The sequence below is a fragment of the Hippopotamus amphibius genome, chromosome 3 (assembly GCF_030028045.1).
Source record: "Hippopotamus amphibius kiboko isolate mHipAmp2 chromosome 3, mHipAmp2.hap2, whole genome shotgun sequence".
Taxonomy (NCBI): domain Eukaryota; kingdom Metazoa; phylum Chordata; class Mammalia; order Artiodactyla; family Hippopotamidae; genus Hippopotamus; species Hippopotamus amphibius.
In genome coordinates this window covers 6,798,143-6,817,899 of record NC_080188.1, presented here as the reverse complement: position 1 = coordinate 6,817,899, position 19,757 = coordinate 6,798,143, and the positions used below count along the sequence as shown (strand labels likewise).

General features: G+C 38.8%; 1 protein-coding gene across 4 annotated transcripts in view; it reads right to left on the bottom strand.

The window, feature by feature from the left end:
* Nucleotides 1-11,294, bottom strand: part of PI4K2B (phosphatidylinositol 4-kinase type 2 beta) — a 44,129-nt gene extending 32,835 nt beyond the window's left edge. For 3 of the 4 annotated variants that reach the window (XR_009052508.1, XM_057725761.1, XM_057725762.1), the window contains exons 1-4: nt 10,852-11,294; nt 3,158-3,294; nt 1,419-1,619; nt 675-806 (exon numbers count right to left, since the gene is read on the bottom strand). Coding sequence is in view for 3 of the 4 variants with exons in the window: in XM_057725761.1 (XP_057581744.1) it covers nt 675-806; nt 1,419-1,619; nt 3,158-3,294; nt 10,852-11,143 (762 nt within the window). In the remaining variant the exon portion in view is untranslated. The remainder of the gene's footprint in view (nt 1-674; nt 807-1,418; nt 1,620-3,157; nt 3,295-10,851) is intronic. The other variant, XM_057725763.1, reaches the window with a different exon arrangement.
* Between the last annotated feature and the right edge of the window lie 8,463 nt (nt 11,295-19,757).

Genomic DNA, 19,757 nt, shown 5'->3' with positions numbered 1-19,757 from the left:
AACAAAATTTGAGGTTAAATATACATACACTTTTTAAAATAATAAAGTCTAGTGCTTTTTCTAGACTGCTTTTCCTATTAACCTTCCCTACTCTTGCTTAGCTAGTTGCTAATCATCCCTTAGGTTTATTTACAAGTGATAAGAAAAAACAAAATCTAATATGCAGTGAGTAAATTTAGTTACCATCATTTACTACGGGCCAGGTCCTATAGCAAGTACTTGATATAAATTTTTTCATTTTATTCTCACAACACTAAGATGTAGTTTTTCTTATCCCTGTTTTATAGAAACTGGGGCTTAGGGAGTAAGTGACTTGCTCAAGGTCTCAGAGGTAACTGGTGGAGAGGCTTGGAGTACAACCTAGGTCTAATTTTCAGCCTGTGCTTTCAGCCATTACTTTATAAAGCTTTAGGTGCAATCGCCTCTTGGAAATTCCCTAGCCCTCCAAACTGGGTTAGACATCCCTCCTCTACCCTCTCTGAGCTCCCTGCACTTAACCATCCTACAAGCTTTATCATATTGCATTGAAAGTGCTAGTTACTATAAGCTCTTGAAGATGAAAAAACTGTTTTTACTAATATACATCCACAGCCCACAGCACAGTGCCTAGAACAGAGAGCTCAGTTAATATGTGATGAATTGCCCCCCAAATAAAGTTCACCACGGTAACCTACCTTAGGAGGAAGTCCGATCCGATGAAATTTTCTACCTACTTTTGGCACTTTCTCTAAAGCATACTTTTTGCCTCTAGATTTTGCACGGTCAATTGCACTGTAGTTAAATGTCTCACTGACAAGCCAAACCACCTAGAAACACAGTTTAGAAAAATGGCTATTAGAATTTGCATTATAGTATTTCTATTCCCATACACCATGGAACTCACTCTAATACTGTAAATTAGTGGAGTTTAATATTATACTAAATGCCTCTGAGAATCTAAACTAGAGAGGCTAAGGGATTTTGCAAAGTTGGTTAAATGATACATGAGTATTTCTTACTGAGAGAAGCAGCCTAAAATTGCCAGTGGAAGAAAGAAGTAATAGTCTTGAAATGTAGAATTTGGAATGAAGATTTTGAGGACAATGTCAAGTAAAAATGCACAAAGGCCAGAAAGAAAAGATAGCAGTCTTCTGAGCACGTTAGCTATCTCTACCTTCAAAAGAATTTCCGGATCCCTGATTTTTTTTCCTGCTTTCTAAATGCTAATTCTCCGCTTTTCATCAGCACCATCTCAGTTCACCTGAGCAAGAGAGATACCCTTGGAGACTTTGTGGATCTGCACTAGACTCTTGTGACTCTGAATTACAAAAAAAAAGGGTCCTGACTTTAGGCTCTGTTATTACAAATATTACTAAAGTGTTCACAGAGAAGTGGGCTGTAATTTAGAAGTACATGATTAAAAACAATTGCTCCTTTACCCTTGTTTTTGGTACAATGCCCAGATGAAGCTTTTCATCCACAAGGGAGGCTCCAGCTTCGGAAAGATACCCCTGATTAGGAAGCAGGCAGCCTCTGCCAAAGCAGCAAGGACAGCAGACCTTGTGAACATATTTGGTCCATTTTGGATTCAGCTGACCGTAAGGCTCTTCTGATTTGGGTTTAAACACACCAATAATGTTCTACAAGAGGGAAAGAAGTAGAAATTTTATTAGACTTTTAATACAGAGAGATAATAGTCCATAAAAGGCATTCTGATCTTTTTCTACTTCTTCCCACCCCAGATTTGGGCCTAACTCTTAACTCTTAAGAGGTTTCATTCCAGTCACAGTTTTACACTCATTCTCATTCAACAATCTAAAACCAATAATCCTTTGGGCTAATGGTTTTCAAACCGTGCTCTGAGAAATTCTAGAGCAGGTGAGAGAGGAGGGGAGGGCAGGGCTCTAAGACCCCATCCACTGATTTCACCCGTTTTATGTACTGGACTTCCTAGCTAAGAAGGGGTTCCACCGATTTTAAAATGTTTGAAAACCACTGACCCAGGTCAAACAGTGTTATTATTCAATATCTATTACCTATTCAAATTCTGTTTATTTATTGTCTACTTTCCCAGTAGATGTGTATTCTAAAAGGGCAGGGACTTTCTGTTAGGGCTATATCCTAAGTACTGTGTACCTGGTACACGGTAGACATTCAACCATCTGTCAAATGAATAAATCCAACGACAAAAAGTCATCTCTAAGATACAAAGAAAATGATAGGATATTGACATCTATGCTGCCAGATTCTCCTACCCCAATCTTTTTTGTTATTTTTTTTTAATGAACCAATTTTTACATAAATTCTCTTAAAAAAATTGCTCATGGATGCCTAGAAGTCTGTAATGTTTATTACTGGTCTGATAAAATATATCCATATTACATTTAGAAACTGAATTATCCTTAGACAAGAAAAAAATCTTAGTATATAATTGTTTTATAATGCAATAAAGTCTGAGTCACTAATAAAGAAGTCAACAAAAACAAATTAAGAAATCAAGCTTGGAATAAAAATTGAGAGAGTGACATTACCTACACATATCTATTTAAATCTCAAAAAAGCCTATGTTTTAGAATATAACTTCAGCCTTTGCAAAAAGTATTTGGGTGAATTATAATCTTTTCTCCTCCTGAAAAAGAGAACTGCTGGCTATGCATCATTCAGAAAGCTTTTAGAAATGATAATACAGATTTCTGAAAAATTCTAGAAAGTGGAACAAAGTCCCATATCAACTTCTCTTTTTTGCCTTAGAATTATATACTTTGGTTCATTTCACTTTGTCACATTCCAGTGCCTTCAAACTTCAGACTTCCCAGGCTCCTTCTCCGGTATAATGCTGGAAAAAAATAGTCCGAGGGTAAAATAAAATTCTGCTTGGTTACTGTATGGTGAGGACTTGTGAATATAAACCCAACAAATCTACAGCTGAATGTGGGTATTCAATAAATACCTGAAACCAAATATTAAAATAATAAAACAGAAAATGATGGCTTAAATGAATAGTTCTATTTTTAAATAGTAGCATGCTTTAGCTAAAAATAAACTGACCTTTATTTTTGAAAAGAGGGTGCAATCAGATTTATTAGGAAAATATCTTCAGAAACTCACAATGACTTCACATTTAAATTAGTGTTTTCCAAAATGTCTGTTATGTATAGTAGGTCTGTGAAATTCTCACCCTCTTAGGATCCTTCACAAAGTAACTTCCACTTGAACCTTGAGAGATTCTTTCTGGATAAACTCCAAATTCTATTGCTTGCTCTGCTTTCAATATAACATCAGCAAATTCTGGATCATCCAAGAATGTATTCAACTCTGAAGAACCAACAGTTATTGCATTAAGAAAACTGATGTTAGTATAGAATGTGAAGAAGAAAGACCAGCTATAGGAATGCTCACAACATGGACCTGTGATACTGGATTAGATTATTAGCACTAAGACATTTAGGTACATAAAAATGTAATTATTATATGGGCTGGTTTGATGCTTTTTTTTCCCCTCTAACCCCACTTCAAGCTTCAAGTAATGACACGTGGAAAACAAGATCTCCTATGCGGAAGTAATCACACTAATGCCTTGTCTTAACTTGAACTCCTCCCTCCCAGTGTTTTTGTTCTGCATCCTACCTCAGCCTCCGGCTGCAGTATTACCTCAGATCTGTCATCACCAATACCTGCAATCTCTCCACACTTCCCACTTCTGAGTCCAAAAATTCTTCCATCCCACTAGGACCTTCAAAGCACTGACCTACCATACACTCTTTAAGGGTCTTCATCCCCTTTGCATCCTTACTTCCCTCCTTGGCCAGCATAAATTATAGTTAATCATCATAAAATCACTCTCTTCCTCCCAGCCTTCATCATAGTCACCTGGAAAAATCCCAATCCTGGATAAACCCAACTGTCTTCTGACTATGCCTCTGCCTGGACAGCTGAACTTGACCAGACAAACACAATGCCCCAAGCCCCAGATTACTATACTCAGCTTCTCCATTTGGATGTTTAGTAGACAGCTCAAACTTTACTGCCTCAAACTCAATTCCTCCTTTCCTTTCAACTGCTTCACTCCCAGTATTCCCTGTGTTAGTTACTGGCAACTCCAAATCTTCTAGGTGCTCTTGTGAAAAACCTTGGAATCATCCATGATCTCACACTCTCACCCCCACCTCCAATCCATCAGCAAGTTGTGTAGCTCCACCTTACATGAATATCCAGAATCTAACCACCTCTACCATCTCCATTCCTTCCAAGTGATTCAAGTCACTATCAACTCTAGCCTAGATTGTTGCAAGAGTCTCCTAACTGGTCTCCTCTACACTGAACAGAGAAGCTATGGTAACCCTTATAAAATATAAATCAGGGAATTCCCTGGCGGTACATTGGTTAGGACTCGGTGCTTTCACTCACAGGGCAGTCCAGTGGTTCTCCATCTCATTCAAAGAAAAAGTCTAAGCCCTTATAGTGGTCCCCAAGACCCTATCCAATCTCCCCTAACCTCCACTTGATTTTTCTGGTTAGCACTTATCACCTAACATATTACATAACTTATTTATTTTGTGAGCTCCAAGAAGACAAGGATTCTTTCACTGCTATATACCCAGAACTTTTACAGTTGCTGGAACATAAAAGGCATTCAAGAAACACTTGCAGAATTAATAATTAATCATTTCAAGTGGTAGACAAGCCAAAAATTATTTACATTTTACTTTGAAAGGCATTTAAATGCTATTACACGTCAATCTTATGAAAATTCAAACTATAAACTTTTCTTAATTAAAAACTTGCCTTAATTCAGACATAAATAAAACTATTATTTACTAATTTTTAAAAGTTTATGCTGAGAAAAACACTACAAAAAGGGCCCTTGGGCATATTTAACCTACTTAAAAGAATAAATAATCCAAGTACTTTAGTTATGTCTATACAATTGATATGCTATTTCCAGATCTATTCCATGAAAATTCTTAAGAATGGAGAAACTTTGTCTTTCTTGTTCACTGTCTATCCCTAATACCTGGAAGAGGGTTCTTAATAAACATCTAAATGAATAAATGAAGTATTATTTATGTGGCAGAATGTGCCAATAATAATTTATCATTAGTCAAATGATACTTCTAGGTCAGGGCTCTTAACAAGAAAGAACTTGAAAAGCTATTTATTTCAACTTTGCTCACTGTACTGATGTACTTTCCATAATACATCACCAGCAGGTGGTCTCCGGACCAGTGTTTAAACGCTTTTAAAGAGACAGCACTCCTTTTTTCATACTATTTGTGTTTGAAAACAAATATGAACTTCATTCTTTTTCAGAAATAGGTCTCTTGTAGTTTCACCCAATGTCCTGGACCTGCCATCTGGAGCAAAACAAAAGTCTACTTATTCCTCTCTCCCCAGGGATAGCCCTTCAAATAGCTGAAGATCATTTCATGCTCCCCTAAGACTCCTCTATCCTCTGCCTCCTTCCATATGGAAGTGTTTTCAGGCTTTTCAGCATCCGAGCTGCCCTCCTGTTTCATGCCTCAGTTTTCAATGTGCCACTTTAAAACATGGTCTCCAGAATCGAGCAATAGAGACAGAGAATAGAGACATCTCTCAGTCTTGACACTGTACCAATAAGAAGCACTCTAGTATTACAGTCGTTGTTTAGGAGTCCTGTCATACTAATTCATGTTGAAATGGCTAAACTCATGGACCACTTTTGGTCTCTCCCATCCTGTACTTGAGCAATTCTTTTGGAAACTACGTGCAGACTTTGACACTGCTATTAGATGTTATCAAACTGCCTATGGGTTAAGCTTTATGAGTTCATCACAGAACCTGCCTTTGTTACTCTCACGGAGCCCAGGATTATACTCTGAATACTTAATAATCCAGCTTCAACCAATATCAGATCAGAACCATTCCTATAAAATCAGCCAGGATGTTCTCAATCCCTTTCTCTTTAACTTGTCCCTTTCTTGAACAACTCTTTTGGATAAATGAGATTATCTCCCTATGAAAATTGGCTTTCTTTTTTTTTTTAAATTGGCATTCTCTGAAGATGGTTCAGGTTTACCATCACAATCCAGAAAGGCACTTAAAAAGACAACTGTCCTACCTAATTACTGCCAGGAAAAAAAAAACTATTTTAACTATTCAACTGTTCTAAAAATTAAAGTATTTTTCAGTAGATTTTTCTGATTCATAACTCACAAGTACATCCAACTTTCTTCATTTTATTTACCTAAATGTATATTTAGCAATGAATTTAACTTGGACAACACACCCAAAAGTTACACCACTTCAAGATATATGTGCTATGGAGATTTGGTTTGAAGGTTTGTTGTCATTGTTTGGTTTGATTTTTAATAGCTGAGGGGCTTAATTAGCTATATTTTCTTTAAATTTTGTTCAGTTAAAATTACTTTCACCCCTTTTAAGAAATAAACTATGAGACTTTTATTTGTCCCCGTATCAAAAAATATTCAAATTTTCCGAGGAGAATGTTACTTCTACCTCTGTATACTCTTTTTGGGATTCCTCTAAGGAGTAGAGGTGGCCTTCCAGTGAAGTTTCAGTCCTATTCAAACTCCTCACTTTTCACAAGGCATCCAGCCCACTCTCTGAAATTTTGCCCATGCTGTTCTGATGTATATGCCAACTTTCCTTCCTATGACCAATTCTTATCCATCCTTTGACTTCATCTGATCACCCTGCAATGCTGTAACAAAATGATCTAAGTTCCAGGAGGGCAGAGATCTTTGTTTTGTGATATATGTCAAGTGTTTAAAACTATACCTGGCACTTGGTAAACTCTCAATAAATTTGAGAATTATTTATTAACAAACCCTTAACCACACTTAAGGGTTATAGCTGATCCTCTGATAAGCAGAGATTGAAAATGGATTAAGAGAACCCATTGTATAACCTCTTAAATTTAGTTTTATATAAGTATTCATGGTAACTTACCAAGTTCTCATTTTTAATAAGTAAATCAAAATGAACTCTTTCTCACCTAAGGGTTGGGAATACATCTTACCCACTGGCCAGAATATTTTCTAAAAAGAAAAGCAGCTGGTTCACAAGTTTGGTGATCTGACCCTACTCACCCTCAAGTCTCAAACTGGATGCTACTTCCTCTGCTAAATCTTCCCTGGCCCCTAAATTCAGGGTATGGCTCAGCGGAACCCTCAGCCTTCCCCAACCAAGCACATATATCCTCTGTTAGAACTGTTTGTTTTAACTGACTCTTTCCTCCATTAGGTTATAAGGTTACATGGGGACAAGGCTGGTGACTGGACATCCATTTAATATCTGGCCACCACTGTTTCCCCAGGCCTCGATTTCCCCTGGCACCCAGCAGACACTGAAACATTTGCTGAATGATGCAGCTCTGTAATAAATGGAAAACAAAGAATAAGTGTATTCTAATTATTAGTTGAAGAAAAATCTCCAAACACTGCTGCTCAATATCTTTCAAAAGCTCAGCCTTGGAGGATTGTCAAGACCCGTGGGATATCTATTCTTCTAATACCGTCCTCTAAATTAAGCCAGACAATCAGGTTCTTGAATCTAGACCCAGCAATACTGACACTACCACCCACTAGAATTACTTCTACTGAAATGAACTTCAGGGAAGTTGTAAGAAACACATCCGTGAAATTCATCACTTTTATTACCAATATATTACTCAGCATATAATCTCTTCTCCAAGAGAATACATGAGTTTATCCTTTGCCAGTTTTGTTTTGGTTCAAATAACTAGTCTGTTTTCACTTTATGGACAGTGATTGTGTTTCTCTCAAGTTGGCTGCTCAGTCATCTTAAATATCAAATTTGTGGGCTGCCTGCATCAACTGTGTGATGTTAATTCTGTGTACTCTTATTCCGGCCTCCATCTTATTTATTTCATTACTCTTATTTCCCATTCTCATATCTCTTCCTTACTTTTAAATGATTTTATTTTGTTCATACATTTATAAGCCACCATGAATCATTAAATGGCTTATAAGCACACTTTTTTTTAAACTTTTTATTTTATATTGGGGTATAGCCAATTAACAATGTTGTGACAGTTTCAGGTGCACAGCAAAGGGACTCAGCCATACATCTGCATGTATCCATTCTCCCCTAAACTCCCCTCCCATCCAGGCTGCCACATAACATTAAGCGGAGTTCCCTGTGCTACTCAGTAGGTCCTTGTTGGCTACCCATTTTAAATACAGCAGTGTGTACATGTCGATCCCAAACTCCCGGACTATCCCTGCCCCACATCCTTCTTCCCTGGTAACCATAAGTTCGTTCTCTAAGTCTTAAACACACTCTTTTACTTTGGTAGCTCTTTGTGAATTCTAACACCATTCTCTAATTGCTAGAAAATTGATAGGTGCTTCTGGTTCATATTAACTGGGACCTTCACTTCACCTCTCTGTGCTTCCTTAAAATGAGAATAAAAACTAGTGCTCACATCATAGGGTTGGTTATAAAGTAATATATGAGAAGCACATAGAACTATGCCCTGCACGTACTGTTTTGTGGGTATTAACTATTATTATCTTTACTACTCTCCAATTCACTGATTAAAATGACAACTAGAACAAGGAATGCCACTAATCCTTCTACTTTGACACTGATCCAAAACTATGTTTATGCTGGTTCTAGACCTTGTCACATGTCTTGTTCAAGAAAAGATAACAGACATATGACATTCTTCCACTGGCTGAAGTACATAAAACTCCTGTTTACATAAATGAAATAGTTAAGCATCATAAATGATGTTAATATTAATCTAAAGGCAAAAATATCTCGGAATTAGAGAGGTGGCTTCATGGAAATTGGATGGTAAAGAACATAGGAAATTAATGGACTCAAAAAATAACTAAACTTAATCATCTAGTTAAATTAATCACAAACTTCTTAGGAGAATGGTTTGAAATTTTAAAAATAGTTTTTACAGTTCAAAACTATTTTTAAATCCATTAAAAATAAGACCTCCATAATAAGTAAAAGAAAGTTAACAATTATTTTATAACACTTGGGGATCTACAGCAAAATGGAAAAAGTGTAGGACATGAAAACTAGATTCAGTCTGGCTCTTCCACTTCCTGGATCTTGACTTCGGCCTACCTCTGAAGCTCTATCAACTACTAGTCATTACAGTTTTCATCCGTTTTCAATCCGCACACTCAGGGTGGCGGTAAATAACAACTACCTTTCTGTGCTATAGTGAGAATTAATGAAATACAGAAGAAAAGATCTTAGCAAACTGTAAACTGTGATATAAATAAGTTATTGCCATTTAAAAAGGTTGGAATTCTCTTTAACAATCCATTTGTATTCCAATATTATATCCCCCACTTTTACTCTTTCTAGCCTTAATACCATTTGTTTACAAAACTTCACCTTTATAGAGTAAACGCATTTTCAAGGTTTTAGGCACTTTTAAAATCTAGCTACACAGGTAACTTTGGGTAGAAAAAGGCAAGTTAGCCACACAAATCTTAGTTCCTTCACAGACTGGTTTCTAGGCAATATATACCCATGTTATCAATGTAGCTGGGTGAATGTGGATCCACTTGTGATCTGGTTGCAAATGCACGTTTGTTCTGTTACATGTTGCACTGTCAACGCATCCAAACGCTAACATTATAATGGTAGCTAGCCCACCTGTATGTTAGACCGGTTTGTTAAAGCTTTATTCATTAAAGTCTGTTTCCCTTGGGCCTCTCCAATTTATTCACTCTAGAATATTTGCCCATAAATTCAGCTACAACTAGAATACCCTACTCTATCCAGAATTCTTTAAATTGCAGAAGCCCCATTAGTGTACTACGAACAGGACATGTAAAATCTAACCACTCCAGAAACACTTAAGCAGCATTAATGCCAGAAAAACTTAAGCAGCATTAATGAAAACTACATTTTCTGTGCCTTTTCTTTAAGCAGTCACGTGTGGAGCGATACTAAAGGCAGAATGCACACATCATGTCATTTAAACCATCCTTACCACCAGCAAGCAGGTGTTATGACCATTTTACAAACTAGGCTGTCTCAGCTCCTCCCCAGGACTCTTACAAGCCTAGTCTATTTTAGTTATCAAATTAGCCTAATTCGACTCGATCATGCCAAAAAATTCGATTTGTCAACAAATACCCATGCCGGCAGTCGCATACCTTTCAACATCATTTCAGTTACCCGCTCTTTCACCTGAGGCTGTCAGTCTGCTTAACAGTGAAAAAGGTTTTTTTCTTTTTCTTTTTAAAGTATAAAAATAGAAATGACTTCAGAAAGAAAGCTTTGCAAGACAGAGAGCAGGTACAGAAATGCAACTGCTTCTGCCCCCTCTGGCTAATGTTACAATAACAATATTTAATTTAAAAAGTTTTGAAACGTGTCCCAGGTGGCAACCGGATATATGTGCTCTCTGTCTCGGCTGTCATCCACCTTGCAAATTCACGAACTTCCTTGGTAGTTCAGGGTTCTCAATCCAAAACTCAAGTCCAAACTTGGGCAAACAACTTCCGTCATTTTACAGTGTTAAGTTTTCCTGTCTGATTCCAAAAGTTTCGGCTCACTCTTAGAGGAAGCCTCAAGGATCAGAGTTTAATGGCAACCCCGGGCCTCCAGTGAAGCAGCCTACAGCCGCCGGAAAAGGTGCGAGTAAACGGGGGAGCAGGACAGAAAGGCTGTGTGCAAGGTGTGACCAGCGGCTGACCCCTCGGCCCGCGCGCCGGACGGGATGCCCGGCGACCAGCCTTTCCTACGAGGCCAGCGGGGGACACAGAAAGCAGCCGGGGGCGGGGACCCGAGGAGGGGCTTGAATGGGGGGCTGCGCGGCGGCGGCGCGACAGGCGCACCGGGAGGGCGCAGGAGAAGGGAAGAGCCGGGTCGCACCTGAACCCACGGCGCGGTTCCGGTCCAGGCTGGAGGGCGAGCTCCGCAGGCGCCCCAACGCCAGGGAAGAGGAGAAAGACGCCTCCTGGGGCAGGAGCGGCAGTTCCTGGTCACTGGCCTGGCCGGAGGCGGCGGAGCCCTCCTCCCCGGAGGCATCCTCCAGCCGCACGGCGACCCCCGGCGCGCCCTTCCGCGGCCGGGCCCAGGCGACCCGCGGCAGCAGCGGCTCCCGCTCCGCGTCCTCCTCCTCGTCCGGGCTCCCGCCGCCCGGGGGCTCGGGGGGCTCGGCCATGGCCTGCCTCCGTGCCTCCCGCGCCGAGAGCGCTTCAGCGAGGCGCGGCGCCCGGCGCTGGCCTCGGCATCGCGGGGGACCGGCGCCGCGGGCCCGGGCCCAGATCGCCGCTCCAACGCGCGGCCCCGCTCAGCGCCCGCCCGGCGCTTGCCCCGCCCGGCAGCCCGCGGGGCCCCACCTCGAGCCACGCCCGCGCCTGCGCCGAAGGGCGGGGGCGGCGGGGGCCGGCGCGCGGGGCGGGGGCGCCACCTGCTTCCCAGCGCCCGGGGGAGGCCGCGCGGGGCCGCCGTGACTCTGCGTGGAGCGCTGGGGTCGGGGTTAACCCGCTCCGCAGAGGCTCCCCTGTCCCACCCCAGTCGGCCTAGACTTCGCACAGTCTACACCTGTATATTCCTTCGTATGACTGTTTAACCTGTCTCCCCCACTAGGAGTCCGCGAGAGCGGACCTTGTCATTTTTTCAAACATTCCTGATTTTGGTAGATTGCATCTTCCTTCTCTCTCTCTCTCTGTCTGTCTCTTAAACAGAATAAACCATTTATTAAAACATCGAGTGATAAAATAAATTTTTTGACCCAATGCTACAATGGTAAACATTTCCCCCTCATTAGCAATCCACCTAAAACACAATTAAGTTACAAAACAGTATGACTAGAACTTGAAAATACTTCTGTCCTTTACCACTCAATGATTGAACAGTGAGGTGAGTGTAAATCTAAAAGAAAATTGAAATCCCATACACCCAAAGGTTACATTTTATTTACCCTGTTCACTGATCCAAACTTAAAATTCTCATTACATCAAAAAAAAAAGATTTCATGAATCATTCCCCTCCCTGCAAAAATAAATATTAGGAGCAGATTAAGGATAAGAGTTGGGATTTAAACTGCACTTCGTTATTATAACATTGTCTTTTTTTTTAAACTGATCAACCATAAGCATGCAAAAAGTTCTCTTCTGAATGGCACTGCTTCAATAGCTCCTTGGATACTGGTGCGTAAATTAAAAAGGTTGTTCAATTTACAGTTCTCTCCATTATAACACTTCTAAGCAGTGTGTGAGACATACCACAGAGGGAGGAAAGACCATCTTTAATAAATTATCTTCTTAATTATAGAGAATTTTTGAAAATAAAGCTGAAACAGGCTAAACCATGCCTTTGATGAATCCCAACGGACCACAAATCCTTTGCCTCCTATGCGAAGAATTAGTCCCCTGGAGAGTTCTAGTCTTTGTAGGCTACTTGGTAACAAGATCCACCCGGGCTCGGATTAACTGCACAAAGAACACCTTCCACCACTCTCATTTGCCAATCCTTTGGACCACCCAGTCCTGCTGGCAGAGGGCAGCGATTGTGGTATTTCACCCACAGGGTCATGCAGCAGTTGTGGAAGGAATGAGTGATTCATTCTCCCCAGACCACAACACAGTCCTCTTGTTTGTTTTCAGCTTGACATCTAAGATAGGCACCCATCACCTGGACCCTACATGTGGCGCACACATCGCACTCCATGTCCCAGCTCCACAAGGCCACTGCGTTTCACTGCTTGAGAGAGAACATTTTGTCGCCTCCCGACTTGGATCCTTGCCATCTCCCACCTCGGCCATGGTGTGGTGCAGGCAGCGGCTATGGGGCCCATCTTCTCTTTTTCATACTGACTAATCTAGCTAGAAGTTTATAAAATTTTTAATCTTTTTAAAAATCCATCTGTGGTTCCATTGATTACCTGTTCTCTAGTTTATTGACTTTTGCTCTTTATTATTTCCTTCTTCCTACTCAATTGGGATTTGATTTCCTCTTCTTCTAGTTGCTTAGAGTAGAAGATTACATTACTAATTCTGGACTTTTCTATTTTTTTTTAAATATAAGCATTTAAAGCTGTGCATTTCCCTCTAAGCACTGCACTATCTGCATTTCACAATTTTTGATATGTTGTGCTTTCATTTTCATTTGGTTCAGAATACTTTTAAATTTCCCTTATTGTTTCTTAATTTGACTCACTTCTTTGAAGTGTGTTGTTTTATTTACAAATGTTCAGGGGCTTTTCTAGATATTATTTTTAAATTACAGTATAGTTGACGTATAACACTATATTACTTTCAGGTGTACAACATAATGATTCAATATTTGTATATACTGCAAATAATTGCTGGATATTATTATTGATTTTTAATTTAATTCTGTTGCAGACAGAGAAGAGTCACTAGGATTTCAACCTTTTGGAGTTTATTGAGATTCATTTCGTAACCCACCATATCATCTACCTTGGTGAACATCCTATGTGAGCTTTAAAAAGAATGTGTACTCTGCAGTTGAGTGGTTATGTAACTGTCGATTGTTTCTGTAAATATTAATTCAGTTCGTTATTGATAGTGTTATTCTGATCAACTGTATCCTTACGGATTTTGTGTTTTGCCTTTATACATTTTGAAGTTGTTATTAGGCATATATATATATGGGTTAATCAATATTTCTTTATATTTCATCTTAATTTCTTGTTGACCTTCCACTAAACTTCTTTACGTTAATTTTTAGTACTTACTCTAGCATATGCATGCTTAAATTGTTTCAAAGTACATAGACCTCGTATTGTAGTAACTGACGTAAAATGTAAAAACCTTGTACAAATGTAGTTCTATTTATCCTCCATCCTTTACATTATTGTTTTCATATACATTAGGCCCACTTATGTTTAGATGCAGTGAACCATTTTTGCCTTAAACAATTACATCTTTTAAAGACATTTTTTAAACGTATATTCTTTTCTATTTACCTATATATTTACTATTTCCAGTGCCCTTTATTTCTTCCCATAGAAATAAAGTTTTCATCTAGCATCATTTCCTGTCCCTCTGAAGAATTTTTAAAAAGCATTTCTGGTACTGTATAAATTCTAAGTTTTCATTTCTCTGAAATCATCTTTATTTCACTATCATTTTCAAAGAATATTTTCTCTGGATATAGAATTCTGGATTGATGTTGCCCCTACCCTTGCTCCAAGTTCAACTCTTAAAAATGTGATTCATTGTCCTCTAGCTTTCATTATTTCTGAATCATGTCCCTCTACCCACCCACTCAGTTTCTACTATGGCATTTTTCCCGGCCTTTAAGAGTTTGACCATGATGTTTGTGGTATGAATTTCTTTTTTTATATATCCTGCTTGGGTTTTGCTGGGTTTCTTAATTCCTAAATTTATGTGTTCTACCAAACTTGGGGAAATCTCAGTCATTATTTTTTTCAAAAAAAACTCTGCACCATTCTCTCTTCCCTTTCTTTCTGTGATTCCTATTACATGTATGCTAGGTTCTTTAATATTGTCTTAAAGGTCACTAGGGCTCTGTCCATTTTTTTCCAATAGTTTTTATCACTATTTTTCAGATTGGATACTTTCTTTTAATCTGTTTTTAAGTTTGCCAACCCTTCAGCCATTTTTAACTAGCTGTTAGGCCCACCCAGTGTACTTTTCAGTTCTAGAATTTCCATTTCTCTCTCTCTCTCTCTCCCTCCCTTTTCTTTTTCTTTTTTTTAGAGTTTCTATATCTCTGCTGAGTTTTTCTGTTAATTCATTATTTTGACCTTATACTTTTTCATGTCCTTGCATAAATGTATAATAACTGTTTAAAACTCTTTGCTAGCCACTATGGAGAACAGTATGGAAGTTTCTTAAAAAACTAAAAATAGAGTTACTATATGATCCAGCAATCCCACTCCTGGGCGTATATCCGGAAAAAACCATAATTTGAAAAGGTATATGTACCCCAGTGTTCACAGCAGCACTATTTACAATAGCCAAGACCTGGAAGCAACTTAAATGCCCACTGACAGTTGAATGAATAAAGATGTGGTATATATATATATACACAGTGGAGTATTAGCCATAAAAAAAGAGAATGAAATAATGCCATTTGTAGCAACATAGATGGGCCTAGAATTTATCATACTCAGTGGAATAAATCAGAGAAAGACAAATATCATATGATATCACTTATATGTGGAATCTTAAAAAATGATACAAAGAACTTATTTGCAAAACAGGAATAGACTCACAGACATAGACATAGAAAACAAACTTATGGTTACCAAAGGGGAAAGGGGCGGAGGATAAATTGAGAGTTTGAGATTAACATATACACACTAGTATATATAAAATAGACAACAGGACTTACTGTATAGCACAGAGAGTTATATTCAATATCTTTTAATAATCTATAATGGAAAATAATCTAAAAAAGAATATATACCACTTTATTGTATACCTGAATAACACAACATTGTAAATCAACAGTACTTCAATTTAAAAAAAAAAGTCTTTGCTAACTCTTTCATCTGAGTCATTTTGGAGTTAGTTTCCATTGACTACCTTTTCTCTGAACTATGAGTCAAACTTTCCTGTTCCTTGGAATCCAAATTGGAAAAGAAGCAAAACTGTTACTGCTTGTAGATGACATGATACTATACATAGAAAATCCTAAAGATGCTACCAGAAAACTACTAGAGTTAGTCAATGAATCTGGTAAAGTTGCAGGCTACAGAGTTAATGCACAGAAATCTCCTGCATTCCTATACACTAACAACAAAATAGCTGAAAGAGAAATTAAGGGTACAATCCCATTTACGAATGCAACAAAAAGAATAAAATACAGAGGAATAAACCTATCTAAGGAGGCAAAAGACCTGAACTCAGAAAACTATAAGATAGTGATGAAAGATATCAAAGATGACACAAACAGATGGAGAGATAGAATCTTGGATTGGAAGATTCAATATTGTGAAAATGACTATACTACCCAAAGCAATCTATATACTCAATGCAATCCCTATCAAATTACCAATGGCATTTTTCACAGAACTAGAACAGAAAATTTTATAATTTGTATGGAAACACAAAAGACCCCAATAGCCAAAGCAATCTTGAGAAAGAAAAATGGAGCTGGAAGAATAAGGCTCCCTGACTTCAGACTATACTACAAAGCAACAGTAATCAAGACAGTATGGTAATGGCACAAAAACAGAAATATAGATCAGTGGAACAGGACAGAAAGCCCAGAGATAAACTATGGTCAACTAATCTATGACAAAGGAGACAAGAACATTCAATGGGGGAAAGACAGTCTCTTCAATAAGTGGTGCTGGGAAAACTGTACAGCTACATGTAAAAGAATGAAATTAGAACACTCCCCAATGCCATACGCAAAAACAAAACAGATTAAAGACCTAAAGTAAGGCTGGAAATTATAAAACTCTTAAGAGGAAAACATAGAACACACTTAAATTGCAGCAAGATCTTTTTTGACTCACCTCCTAGAGTAATGAAGATAAAAACAAAAATAAACAAGTGGGACATAATTAAACTTAAAAGCTTTTGCACATCAAAGGAAACCATAAACGAGATGAAAAGGCAACCCTCAGAATGGGAGAAAATATTTGCAAGCAAAGCAACTGACAAGGGATTAATCTTCAAAATATACAAAGAGCTCATGCAGCTCAATCTCAAAAAAACAAACAACCCAATCAAAAAATGGGCAGGGACTTCCCTGGTGGTACAGCGGTCAGGAATCTGCCTGCCAATGCAGGGGACACAGGTTCGAGCCCCGGTCGGGGAAGATCCCACATGCCGCAGAGGAACTGGGCCTGTGCACCGCAGCTGCTGAGCCTGTGCCCTAAAGCTCATGAGCCACAACTGCTGATGCCCGTGTGCCTGGAGCCCATGCTCCGCAACAAGCGAGGCCACCACAATGAGAAACTTGCGCACTGCAACGAAGAGTGACCCCTGCTCATCGCAACTAGAGAAAGTCCGTGCACAGTGGCGAAGACCCAATGCAGCCAATAAAAAAAAAAAAAAAAAAAAATGGGCAGAAGACCTAAACAGACATTTCTCCAAAGAAGACGTACAGATGACCAGCAAACACATGATCACTACTTATCAGAGAAATGCAAATCAAAACTACAATGAGATATCACCTCACGCCGTCAGAATGGCCATCATCAAAAATTCTACAAACAATAAATGCTGGAGAGGGTGTGGAGAAAAGGGAACCCTCCTACACTATTGGTGGGAACGTAAATTGATGCAACCACTATGGAGAACAGTATGGATGTTCCTTAAAAAAAATTAAAAATAGAACTACCATATGATCCAGCAATCTGACTCCTGGGCATATACCTTGAAAAAACCATAATTCAAAAAGATACATGCACCCCAATTTTCATTGCAGCACTATTTACAGTAGCCAGGACATGGAAGCAACCTAAATGTCCATCAACAGAGGAATGGATAAAGACATGGTACATATATACGATGGAATATTACTCAGCCATAAAAAGGAACAAAATTGTGCCATTTGCAGAGACATGGATGGTCCTAGAGACTGTCACACAGAGTGAAGTAAGTCAGAAAGAGAAAAACAAATATCTTATAATATGCTTACATGTGGAATCTAGAAAAACGATACAAATAAACTTATTTACAAAGCAGAAATAGAGACACAGACGTAGAGGACAAATGTATGGACATCAAGGGGGGAAAGGGAGGTGGAATGAATTGGGAGATTGAGACTGACACATATACACTACTATGTATAAAATAGATAACTAGTGAGAAACTACTGTATAGAACAGGTACTGTACTCAGTGCTCTGTGGTGACCTAAATGGGAAGGAAATCCAAAAAATAGGGGGTGTGTGTGTATGTATAGCTGATTCATTTCGCTGTATAGCAGAAACTAACACAATATTGTGAAGCAACTATACTCCAATAAAAAATAAGTTTAAAAAAAACTCTCCTGTTCCTTTATATATTTGTTAGTTTTTTATTGTATACTGGATATTGTAGATGATATATTGTAGAGCTTCTAGATTCTGTTATCTTCCTCTGATAAACGTTGATGTATTTATCAGTCTTCTACATACGAATGAGTTCCATTCTGAGAGCGCGTTCATAAGTCCAATTTGTTCATAAGTCCAACAAAGTTAGCCTAGGTACCCAACCAACACAACTGGTTGTATAGTACTGTATTGTAATAGGTTTATAATACTTTTCACACAAGTAGTACATAAAAAACAAACACAAAAAATAGAGAAAACATTTTTAATCTTACAGTACAGTACACCAGTACTGTACAACAGCTGGCATACAGGGCCTGGCATTGAGCGAACAGGCAGGAAGAGTTACTGACTGGAGGAGGGAGAGGAGGTGGGAGATGGTAGAGCTGAAGGATTGTCAGCAACAGGAGATGGAGGGCGAGCTGCAGTTTCACTCAGGCCTGATGTTGATGGCACAGGTTCTGGTTCCTTGCTGGATTCAATTCTATCTACCCTCTTGAAAAAACAATCCAATGATATCTGAGTAGCTCTTTTTCCTTGTCATAGATAACACAGTAGTACTGGATTACATTCTAAATGGCTGCTGCAACCTTCATGTACCATTCTACGTTCGGGTCCTGTGCCTCCAAAATTTGTAGTACCTCCTCAGATAAAGAAAATCCCATTGCCATTTCCTGCATCGTGAATCTCTCCGGTTCTTTAGTTACTTCTTCTTCCTCTTGTCCCTCTTCATCCTATCTCTGGGCCTCCAAATCCTGGTGCCTCTTAGCAGTACCAGCTACATCACCGCTGCTTTTCCGCTTGCTTCCAGACATCCTGGGCTTGAAATAAAGACACTGTACTACTGTACCCTCCACAGTACTGTATAGTAAACTACACAAAAAAAAGCACAACCACTTGTAGAGGATGCATGCACGTGACAATGTATGCCAGATGTGAATTAACTTACATAATTGGACACAAACACATGTTCACATCTTTGAAGTTTTGCAACTTGAAGGTTCGTATGTAGGGGACTTACTGTAGTTAACTTTTACCCTATGCACACTGAGTTCAGGAGTGAACCAAGGATCTGAGCAGAGTGTATGTATAGATTTTGAAGCTCTTTCCCTATCTATTACTCTCCTTTTCAGGAGCTTCATCCTCAACTTCCAGGATGGTTGTTGCTCCGGGAGCCTCAGGATCCATTCTCTAATTCCTTAAGCCATAAGATTGTGGCTTTCTGAGTTCCAGCTGCTTTTCACAGTGCAGACTGAGAAGTGCCTTCAGATAAAAAGATGTATGAGCATAAGTCACACTCATTATATTTCAATTCTTCAAAGAGTGGCCATCCCTTAAAATTCCGCCTGCCAGCTTTTGGTTACTTTCCAGCATCCTCAAATAACTGTCTTTATATTTTATCCAAAGTTTATAACTTTTATCTATAAAAGGCTTACTCTGATATAACCTCCTATGACATATTTTTATGGAAATGTATCTTCTAGTGAGATGAATGGTGCTATTTTTTTGTCCGTAGTTCACACGTTAGTAGAGGAATGTTACTTATTGCTAAATAAAACAGGATTCAGCATCAGTTCTATCCGTAGTTTTAGTTTTTATAGATATAAACATTAAGAAAATGTGTTCAAATAAAGAGATGATTATGGTGAATGCTTTGTGATAACAATGTGATTTAAATCTTTGCTCTTCCAAGATATGTGCTAAAAGTCATATAGTACTCTATCATCAAAAATTATTTTTTATGATCTATCATCAGGCAATTCATTTAGGTCCTCCTTTGTTTGAATTATTCA